The 11,545-nt window shown below is 47.3% G+C and overlaps 1 protein-coding gene and 1 long non-coding RNA gene across 3 annotated transcripts; one reads left to right on the top strand and one right to left on the bottom strand.

Annotated features, from left to right (window-relative positions):
• The first annotated feature begins 708 nt into the window (after nt 1–708).
• LOC135821704 (uncharacterized) lies at nt 709–1,353 on the top strand. The gene has a single exon (XM_065334700.1). The coding sequence runs from the start codon at nt 709–711 to the stop codon at nt 1,351–1,353; it is 645 nt and encodes a 214-aa protein (XP_065190772.1).
• Nucleotides 1,354–7,962: 6,609 nt separating this feature from the next.
• On the bottom strand, nt 7,963–9,758 carry LOC135820601 (uncharacterized). Of its 2 annotated transcripts, XR_010554132.1 has the most exons (4): nt 9,351–9,758; nt 9,208–9,250; nt 8,502–8,602; nt 7,963–8,121 (listed from the first exon to the last, which is right to left on the bottom strand). It is a non-coding gene; the product is annotated as an uncharacterized LOC135820601 (long non-coding RNA). The 2 variants fall into 2 exon arrangements; XR_010554131.1 differs by lacking the exon at nt 9,208–9,250 and having other exon boundaries at nt 7,965–8,121; nt 9,351–9,752.
• Between the last annotated feature and the right edge of the window lie 1,787 nt (nt 9,759–11,545).

The following is an 11,545-nucleotide window of genomic DNA, read 5'->3' as shown; positions in this document are numbered from 1 at the left end:
CCACCACCTACTCATGCAGTGACAATGCTGCACTAGGCACCGTTCAATTGCGCGACCCCTAAGTCCAATATAAGCAGTCAATATAGCCCTAAGGAGTGAAATATGCAGGAATATTTGACTGCTTAGGTATGGCAAAAATCTATGTGAGTCAATACTAAGGGAGTGATAAAAACATTTATCACTCCCTTAGTATTGACTCGCATAGATTTTTGCCATACCTAAGCAGTCACATATTCATGCATATTTCACTCCTTAGGGCTATATTGACTGCTAATATTTGACTGCTTAGGGGTTGCGCAGTTGAACGGTGCCTAGTGCAGCATTTTCATTGCATGAGTAGGTGGTGGTGCAACGAATGTGCAATCATAAAACCGGGATTCATGAGGTTATCGTTCTGGAATTTGAAATACGGACTGTTCGTCGTGATAAATCTAATATTGACTTCGTACTTGGTCAGTATAGGAAATCAAAGACCTCGTAAAAGACCTCGGCTTCGCCTCGGTCTTTTACTCGGCTTTTATTTCCTATATTGACCTCGTACTCAGTCAATATTAGATACTTCATAAAAACAGTTCATAAAAAACAGCTCGTTAGGATCGGACCCAGTCCGCATAACCAAGAGAGCTGGCTCCCTTGGCTGCTGTTGGAATATGCAAGAAAAGGCCTTCCAGAGAAGGTCTAACAAGAAGAAGTGGCTATGGTTATGAAATGAACACCGGTGACCACGGGGACAGACCACACTCTCATTATAGATACTGGTCACTCCTGGGCGACCTTGAGGATGTGACACGTCGCAGGCAATTGGCCGAGGCTGCCTTCCGATCCATGTGGTCTCTTTGGAAGCGCCGAGGACTGATCCGAGAGCCGCTGCGTATGAGGTTGTACTGCGCCTTTATCATGCCGATACTTCTCTATAATTCAGGCACCTGGGGCCTGACGGTTGCTAGCGAACGCTCCCTGGACGCTTTCCATAGAAGGCAACTCAGGTCACTTCTCGGCATCACATGGCCACAAAAGATTAGTAATTTGGCGTTGTATGCCCGATGTGGAGTGGAACCGGTGTCGGACTTGATCCGAAATTCACGCTGGAGTCTATTCGGGCATGTGCTTCGCCTGGGTAAGGACACGCCAGCACGATTGAGCATGGAGCAATACTTTCAGGCACCCGAGGGGAGGTACCGTGGGAGGCCGAGGGTGACACTACCAATAAAGCTCCACACCGATCTGTCGCAGTCGAACAATGGGCACCTGCGGAGTGTTGAGGACTTGCGCCGTCTGGAGCGGATTGCTGTGGACCGTCCAGCATGGAACGCGCTGGTGAAGAGTGTTTGTGCACACCCTCGTCACGAGTAGAAACAGCCATGGCACCCTTAACAACTCATAACAACCATTCTATAATAATATTACTATTTGAATCTTTTAATAATTATCTGGCAACTCAACCTCATACGTATAATTATCTGGCCACCCATTGACCATGATGCTACATGAGGAGACAATAGTGATGACATTTTTCCAATGAGACCAATTTTATGACGCTCCATGTTACTGAAGGACTAACTTCGATCATTGGTTTTGTAGAGCCCCATTCTCTAGGAGCTGTCTACATCTGCTTTGTTTCAATGTCCAGCATAAGCGAACGTGTGGATCAAGCATAACTGCTTGGTTGACGCTGCCGCGGGAATGCGTATAATAATAATAATAAATATAAATAGACCGAATACAGAAAATGATTTGATAGCCTATGAAGAGTAAAATAAATTGAACCAATGACAACAAATACTCGTCCAGCACAGGAGTTGTCATTAATAATATTATTATTATTATTGCAAATAACGCTGAGTAATTACACGAATGCATAAAATCCTGCATTTGCTTTCGGGAAGGATTCACAAACATAAGACAAAAACACCATAGCTCAATGTAACTGCACATACGAAAAGCAGCTTCTATTGTCAAGTTCGAGTGGCAATTTCGGAAAGACGGTAGACTGAAATGTGATCGTGCACGATGTTCACCCTGCAGGGGATAAGTCAAGGACGCGGCTCGGCAGTAGGCCTTGACGGATTATTCTAGCATGATTTTTCGCATAATTCTTACCAAAATCGAATAATCGCATAATTCGAGGCAAATTGCATACGAATCGCATAAATTGGAATAATCCACCTGTTCGCATCAAATTCCATACAGTTGTACAATGTTCTACAAGTACAAGTACCGGTACCAGGAAGTCGTAGGTTTACGACTCCCTTGATAACATGTCCAGTCCACTACAATCAGTGACGACAAGAGTACATGTACTCTCTTATGTACTCTTGGTGACGGTCGTAGCCAGGTTGGACGGTGCGTTGACCCCGTTGAACTGTTGCTACTACAGTGCAACGCCCTCTACAAAAAAACAGCTCTTGCGCTAGTCGTCATGCATGTAGGTAGGGGGGGGGAGGCCTGCGGCGTCTCCACTCAGTCACAGGACCCCGGCAATCAAATTTATTGTTTTCCACAGCTTTTCTCATTTATATAATTATTATATTATGGACATGGGGGAAGATATCCGATTATGGACATGGGGGAAGATATCCGATTATGGACATGGGGGAAAATATCCGATCATGGACATTGGGGAAGATATCCGATTATGGACATGGGGGAAGATATCCGATTATGGACATGGGGAAGATATCGCGATTATGGACATGGGGAAGATATCCGGATATGGACATGGGGAAGATATCCGATTATGGACATGGGGAAGATATCCGATTATGGACACGGGGAAGTTATCCGATTATGGACATGGGGGAAGATATCCGATTATGGACATGGGGGAAGATATCCACGACATGGGGAAAGATATCCGATTATGGACATGGGGAAGATATCCGATTATGGACATGGGAAAGATATCCGATTATGGACATGGGGAAGATATCCGATTATGGACATGGGGAAGATATCCTTGTTCTTCTTTGAGCCGACTGTTTGAGTATTTTGAGCCGACACGAAGTTGAAAGGGGAACCGATGGTGTATTCTTCTCGGGCTGTGCATTGTCTGAGAGCACAGCTTATACAATTACTCAAGAGCCCAGTAGCACGGAAGAACGTCCATCCTATCCTGAAATCAAGTCAAATTCTAAATGCCACTGTTCACCATTCCCGCTACAATATAGAAACGTGCAACCTGAACCAAGGGTCTTCAAGGCTCTACTGCGGAAACTCTAGTAGTCCCATTTCCTGCAGGTTGTTAGCTACGTCTACGATTCGCTTTTTCTTGGTCACACATAGTGTGAAACCAAGCCAAACATCGTTCGAATTTGGACACACTGGATTGGGATGATGGGAACCAGAGCTGGAAGGAGCACGTCAGCTCCTAGCCAAGCGGAAGAAATGTTATATCACTGACAGGTGTTGATTCGCTGAAGGTCATTGGCTCAAAGCTGTACCTACAACTCCTTCCCACACTTGCCCAAAAAGCTCGAAGGATGGTGATAAAGTCGCTAGATAATGTCAAAATTTGTAACAGCTTTCTTCTTTCCTTTCTACCGTCTCAAATGCTCTGGAACGTTATTTTTACTCAACGTCGACAATTTCAAGTCCGTCGTTCGTCACGGAAACGAACTGTCGAGCTCAAGCCAAGTTTCATCATCATGCTGTGGGATTCGCCGGCAAAGATCAAAGGTACACGATCCAGTTCTGAGGCTGTTATCACTGCCGTTGGTATTGGGTATCAACTTGCGCAACATGACCTTCCTTCTTGTGCGCGTCGTCCTTGCTGCAGCAATCACCTCACTGTTACCGTTAGGTTTTCTGCGCTCCCATCAGCCAATTGTCATGCATGTCAATATCTCAGATCTGAATCCAACGTGTGATTGCGAATGTAACTAAACGTTCATGCACGTGAATCCGATTTCGCTTGCGGAACTTGGTGTAATTCAGTGGAATTATTTCTATAATGCATGTTCAAGTTGCTTTTCTTTTGAGTGTAGTGGCCTGGTTTGGCCATTGCCGTTCTCGACGCATTATTCTGCTAATAGGGAGATTCCGGAGTACGATTTTTCGTGCCAAAATCCGTAGAGGCGCTACGGATTTGTTATACGTCGTTTTCGAGCAGTGAAATGTTCTGGAGTACGGACCTACAGTATGTGTTTGCCGTCATTGCCCAGGTTACCATCGCAAACACGTCACATTCCCGCACTATGCCTTTTTATTTTGAAAATTTGTACCGAAATCAAAACTTCCCGCGGAAAATCGATGTTTCTCGTACCAAATTTGTACGCGAAAAATCTTTCTGCACCCGATGACACAAAATCTCCATACGAAACATGGTTCGTGTGAAAGCCAGTCCACACGGATTCTCCGTGCCGAAAAATCGTACAGTCCGTGCGCCAAGTTCAAAAAAGGCGTCTAAAAGTTGCACTTTTATTTGCAACCGCGGGAAATTTGAAGACGAATTTAGTGACATACCGAATTCTTCTCAATTTTCGACAATTGGTTACCTTGAGAATACAGGCTTATCCTCCTATATCGATTGCTTTTGCGCCGTTATCGTGTTAGAAGGGTGAGTGATGAGCACATTTTCGAAAGTGCACCACGATATTCGACATCTCACGTCGTTGCGGTGCCTTTTTGTTTCTCTTCTCAATTTCCCATTTCGTAGATACGTCGCAGGAGATTGTGGGCCGTCTTATTTTGCAAGGCTCTATCTCTGATAAAACTACGCGAATGGGCGGACAGATGGTGTTGCTATAGGCCAGGAAGAAACCACGAGTGTCCGCATTGTGACCAAGTCCAAATAGGCCGCCAAAGCCAGGGCTTGAAATTGCATCCTGACAGGCAATGCGGACCATGTGTAGCCTGCCAAGATGTTCCCCTTGATGGCAGATATGCCCAAGCCGAGACCACGCAATGCTGGGAATATGCACATCATCTTACAATACCACGAAATGCATGTATCTGCAAGAAATGCATGAAAAGGCTCATAAATCATTCAGCAGAGCCAATGCCTGTCACTGACAACGTGCAGCCTACAGAAGCAATGCCTGCACAGCATGTTGCAGCAGCAGCAGCAGCACCAGCACCACCACCAACACCTGTACCCGTACTCGCAACAACACCAGACTGCTCAGTAGATGGTTGTGACTTGCCACGGCATGTCACAGTTTCATTACAAGCAGTAGAGCAGTAGACTTTCATTACAAGCATTAAACGATCAGCCAGCGGGTCTCTGCAACCGGCATAACATGCAGCTACATGACAGCAACAGGCCCACATGCACCATGTGCAGCGCACAAATAAGGAGTGTTAATTAAGCGTAAATGTCCGAACGTCGGAGCCGTTCAACGTCAGCTGCACGCTGAGCGTGGTCTTACGGTCACCGCGGATAGTGCTTTTTGCCTAGCCTGTTATAAAGGCCAACTGGATATGGTGGACAGTCAGACTACTGACTTCAAGCTGGAGAGCCTGATGCAGAGTATAACAGACGAAATGCACCAGTGCACCTCACCCGAGGAGTCCGCATTGTTGGCAACAGCAAGATTCGTCTGTCTTGCATTCCTCGAGAACCGTTCTCTTCTTCTGGCAACGGCTGCTGATTTCTTCACCTCTTCTTTACCATCCATCAACTGCAACAACCGGTGGCTACTGTCCAGCCTTATTTCGAAGCTTGGCGCTCATCTCAGCCATGGGTCATATGGTACCAGTAAGAAACGAGGTACGCTCCTGTACCGTACAGGGTGTGACACAGTTCTGTGCTTATACAATTCCCTCGCCGTTGCACGATCCGAGACCCTGAAACACAGAGCACAAAATGAAACCCAGCGCACACAGCACACAAGCCAACCCAGTGGCCCATCATCCTTCGTGTCAGAGCTGTCGGCTGCAATGCACTCACAAAATTAATCAAAAGTCAAGCACAAGAATTCAAACACAAAGAGCATAACGTTCTAACTTCACTGTCGGAAATGAAGCTGGACGCAGTGGTGGATAGTGTGGACAGTGAGTTGTGGGGACACATTTGGCTGATGATGTACGGCCAATCAAAGTCAGAAGGAAGTCAATGTAACAGTTTTCCCCTGTTCTCTATAACTTTACACTCCCTCGCACCTCATGCGTCTTACGCCTGTCTATTAGCACCTTCATTGGCGCCATTGCCACATGTATACTATCACATTTTGCATATAACTGGTCGAGGCACGCTCAACCAGGCCTCTTACTTTTCAAGTTTGATTAAACCTGTTACACTGGTAGCAGAGGATGGTTACTACTCTGCTTTTGGCAGGTGTTCTGGTCGCTCTGCTTACGCTCCTCGTACTCGTCGTTCGGCTGATAAACGATATCAAGACCGCTCAGCGCGTTAGCCAAGGAAACCGAACGATACATCCGAACTCGGAACCGTGGGAGCCAACACCCCGCCTTACGAAAGAGCCGCCTGTGTTTGGAGGAGATTCCGCTACATTCAAAGAATGGACGTTTGCAATGGACATGGCCCTACGGTCGTTGGCACTCCCAAATGCGGCACAGAGGGTCGACTACGCGGCAGGATTTTTGACTGGAAACGCTCGTCTTTGGTTGATAGCGGCATTGGAAGCTAACCAAGTGTTTTCCGACTGGCCTGCTCTGAAAGCGGCACTTGGCGATGTGTACGGACCACGGCACAACGAGGAAACATCGCGTATGGGACTAATTTCCGCAGCGCAGCGCGGGTCGCTGGACGCATACATTGCTGCTTTCACTCGCCTCAGCCTGCAAGTGCCGGAAATCGACCACCACACCAGAGCGCTGCTGTTCGTCAGGGGTCTAGTGCCGCACATCCAGCGACAGGTCATGCGTGAGCATCCACGTACCCTGGAGCAAGCTGTCATAGCAGCAAACACCGTGGAGCAGTCGTCAGGGCCACCGGCGTCGGGGCCACCAGCCAGTAGAGAGTCGCGTTCCGTGCCCAGCTTCCGTGGTCAGGGCCTCCGCAAGCTGACGGACCAAGAGCGTGTCCAACTGCGAGCAATGGGACACTGCTTTGCTTGCAGGAAGCCAGGCCACCTCGCTAAAGACTGTACTGAGGGTGGACAGCGCTACCCAAACGCTGGTCGCCAGTAAGAAAGGGGGTGCGCTTACTGGCGACGACCCAAGCGCCCACGCCGGTACCAGTCGCTAACCGGTTCGGAGCTCTGGAGGTTGAAGACGTTGCTCTCCAGGAACCTACGGAGCCGGAGACACCCATAGCTGTAGGAAATTGTCCCGTTGCAGAAAGGTGTCATGTCAGCAACGTCAGCGTCGGCAATGAACCTGAACACGACCTACTGCGCATACAGGGAAAGATCGGCGGTCGCCGTGCAGTGATGCTGATAGATTCCGGTTCGACGCATGACTTCATTACATTCTGTAACATTCTGTTACATTCTCAGTCACCGCCGCCGGCAGAATCAGCTTCAGTACCTAGTCAAGTGGCAAGGCTACTCTGATGCCACTTGGGAGCCTGAACATTATTTGTTGGATGAATCTGGTAATGACATTGTTCCACTTCAGAAGTACAAAACCTTGGCTTCTGCCCGCTGAGTTTTGCAGTTGAACTTCTAGTTTCACCTTACACATTTGTTGAGCTTATTACACTTTATTTGCATGGAGTTTCAGTCGTCTTATTGTGTTACTTCACTGCGAAGCCTTTTTTTCGTCTCGCACGTGTTTGCGCTTATTGTACTCTATTCCACTTGAGCATTTGGGTTATAAGCTCCTTCCTCTCCATAGGAGGGGGATGATGTAACAGTTTTCCCCTGTTCTCTATAACTTTACACTCCCTCGCACCTCATGCGTCTTACGCCTGTCTATTAGCACCTTCATTGGCGCCATTGCCACATGTATACTATCACATTTTGCATATAACTGGTCGAGGCACGCTCAACCAGGCCTCTTACTTTTCAAGTTTGATTAAACCTGTTACAGTCAAGCATCCAACCACCGTGCAAAGAGGATCAGGTGCTTGTTTGTGCTATCATGTATGATGCATGCAAGCACACCAGCATGCACTTACCCTTTCCAGCTTGTTCTTTCGGACTTTGTGGATGCACATAGCAATTCCAGCGAGCTCATGCGAGTACTAGCTCGAGCCGGCGCAACAGCAGGTGTCGACTCCTACAAGCGATATCAAAAGACCATCATTGATAAGAAATCAGAGCTCGGAATGAACAGTGAGATACCTCGCGCAAAGTTCTCCATTGCAACAGTGGATAATATCGACAAAAACGAGCCAGGCAAGCGAATGTACTGCGGAGACCAATCAAGAGGCTTTCATGGTACATCTATTCAGAGCATCACACCAAAGCCCATCAGTAGCAATATTGTCGCGTGCAACAACATACATGTACATCGAGTGCCACATCAAGGATTCCACTGTGCATCACAGCCTGCCAACACGAGTGAACCACAGGGTATGAGAGGCAGGTCCCGTGCAAGAACAATGATTGAAGGCCAGAAGCCACAAGTCGACCATCAGAGCACGCAGAGACACTTACCTACACCCACCCCAGTCACAGCTGGATGATGACGTTCAGCCTGATTGGCCCACTGGACCTACAGTAGTGTAGTGCTGTTGATGACGAGCGCACAAGACCATCTACAGAAAGCACAGAGAATCCAGAAAATAGGGCAAAAACCTGTGACACAACTATCACACATGATCAAGATAAGGCTGCAAGTACAGAATGTTCAGTATGCAACACCCAACCAGCGCCAGATGTGCGTGCGTGTGTGTGGTGTGTATGTGTGTGTGTGTGGTGTGTATGTGTGTGTGTGTGGTGTGTATGTGTGTGTGTGTGTGTGTGTATGTGTGTGTGTGTGTGTGTGTGTGTGTGCGCGTGTGTGTGTGTGTGTGTGTGTGTGTGTGTGTGTGTGTGTGAGTGTGCATATGTGTGTGATGCTGAATTCGAAGACACATGCTCTCACAATGCATTCGCATATGCTGCGGACGCTTGAGTCTCCAGCTCTTGTTTTGTTTCAGGCCCTGCACTTCTGTGCAGCTGTGCTAAACTACATAAAAAGTTTCTTTGACTATGTACTCCATCTATAATTATGTAATGAACGTCCTACCATCTGACCATGGTACATACAAAAGAAACTGTTCAACCGACTACCTTCAGCCAGAACTTTAGCAAACTAGATTAGCAGCCAGGAATACTGCTGGATTTTGATTAAAATCTGGACCCCAACCACACGACTTACATAGAAATTCCGTTTAGATGTCGAAGACACAACAGCAAGGGGACTAGTTTGCAATGTCGAGATGCCCAAGGAAAATAAGCAGCCAAAACGTCCTTGTTCAAGCACAATTACTTTAGTGCAAAATTCCACACAATTCGACATACCTCCACGAAATTGTGGGCCGCTCCATTTTGCATAGCCTCATTGGGATGTGCTTTGGGAATCCAAACCCAAATATATCTACCTTTCGCTTAGAGCATAAGCCGAGAGTGTCCGATTATGCTATCCACTCCAGCACGACAAGCAAGTTGATGGTACGATTACGACGAAAAAATATGTAGTGCAAACACAGGTCTTCATGGTCTACAGTTGGGCGCAACGAACCTCAGCTAAAGTGCCATAGGTTACAAAGGGACATACCTCAGCTGCAAACCAGTTATGAACAAGGATTCCTCCAGCACACGCCAGTTCAGGTCCAAATAAGGTTGCAAAATACCAACAAAACAATTGTGTCGTCGTCATCTTTTTGCACCTCGATTTTTCCCGCGGTTGCAAATAAAAAACAGGCTACTCAAGGGCTTGGCGCACGGACTGCGTATGGAGCACGCCTGGAACAATCCGTAGCGCCCACACGGATTTTGGCACGGAAAATCGTACCCCGGAACCTCTCTAATATCGGTATCATTTTGTCGTACTGGACTAGCACATTATTAGCACACATTTCGGGTTTGTTTTCTTACTTCTATTGTTGCAACTCACATTTGCGTCTTTCAGTGCTGCTAGTATATGTTTCTGTCTCTTGGTTGTTCCATAAACTTTCTTTCATACTGCACTGTCCATTAGTTCAGCGACGATTCCTGCAAATTTGTATTCCTGGTGATGGTTAGGTCGGGAGAGCACTATAGTATAACTATGTAGTGTTATTCAGAAAAAAAGCTTCCTCGGCCTACTCAAGCTCAACTGATGAGGGGTGAATTCCCTAAAAAAACGGTATGTTCAGTAGGGAGTGGTGCTTTCTTGCAGGTTTGCCCAGTGGACGGTTCGATGGACTTCTCGTGTGCCCCGGATGGCTGTAAGCCAAGTGAAATTTTCAAGATGGCAGGAAAGGCGCGAGCTCCCACGCAGGGAACAACACACAATTCCCAAAGTATCGCCGAAGTCGCACCTGCGTCTTCTCCTGCACACGAAAGCAGGGAGAACGCGAATTCAATTCTCCTCGTCAACACCACGAAAACCGTCGTCCTTTCCTTCCAACCCCAACACACCATCCACATCACGCTACACTCGACTCGGCTGCAGCAGGTCCACCAACATAGGCACCTTGGTGTTACACTCCAAGACGATTTGCGATGGACCCAACACATCATAGAAACCACCAACAAAGCCAAAAAACTACTACACCAACTCCACAAGACACGTGACACAATGAACCCTTCCAGCCTATTGTTAATATACACAACCTACATCCGACCCGTTCTCGAATATGGCAGCCTTGCCCTCTCCAACACCACACAGGAACAGCGGGACACACTGGAGAGAATTCAACGCCGCGCTATACGCATCTGCCTTCGGATTCCCCTCTTTGCACCAGTTCACCACAGCTCCCTCCTCCATCACGCAAGGCTTCCCACCCTTAGCTCACGAATCCTTGTTAAACAAGCCCTACTAGCATGGGAAATCCACCATCAAACCTCCCAACACACCTGCAACAACCACATCTTGCACCACAACGTCAACACCAACCATACACCCTTCGACAGACAAGGACCTACCCCATCGGACACGCACACACGAACAGGCACCGAGATTCCACCATCAACAGTACCCTCACCCTCTACAACTCACTCCCTATCGACATCACAACCCAACCTCGTAGAAATTCTTTCCGGAACAATGCATCCAGTCTTCTTTTGAGCAGTACCTGCTCCTGCTCCGCGCATCCCCCTGGTTTCTGATATCTCGAACGTGTACTTAACTGTCTCGACCACCGCTGCTAACGTTATTGCCCAAGCTTGTTTTTCATGATCCATTGCTTCTTGCCTCCCGGTTAATTTCCATCTAGCTGTTTCTGGCTAGTACCAGTTCTATCGCACTTATTAATCATCCTTATTGGCGTCACGCCATCGTGGAATAAAAGAATAATAATACTAAGTTATACAAAAGAAAAAGGACCAAGGTACTACACGTTGCGCTATAATGTCTATAATAAATCCTTGGCTCTCCATCCGAGTCAACGCAATACTAACTAAAATTTAATAGACGAGATCGCACCAGGCGTGCGCTGTTATGGATTGGACTTGGTAACTATGTGAATAACCGTGTCTAAATAATGTACTCTCAAAATTCCCAATTCACAGTT

This window comes from Sycon ciliatum, chromosome 7 (assembly GCF_964019385.1).
Source record: "Sycon ciliatum chromosome 7, ocSycCili1.1, whole genome shotgun sequence".
Lineage (NCBI taxonomy): Eukaryota > Metazoa > Porifera > Calcarea > Leucosolenida > Sycettidae > Sycon > Sycon ciliatum.
Note: the sequence above shows the minus strand (reverse complement) of the source record. Positions and strands in the feature narration are given on the sequence as shown.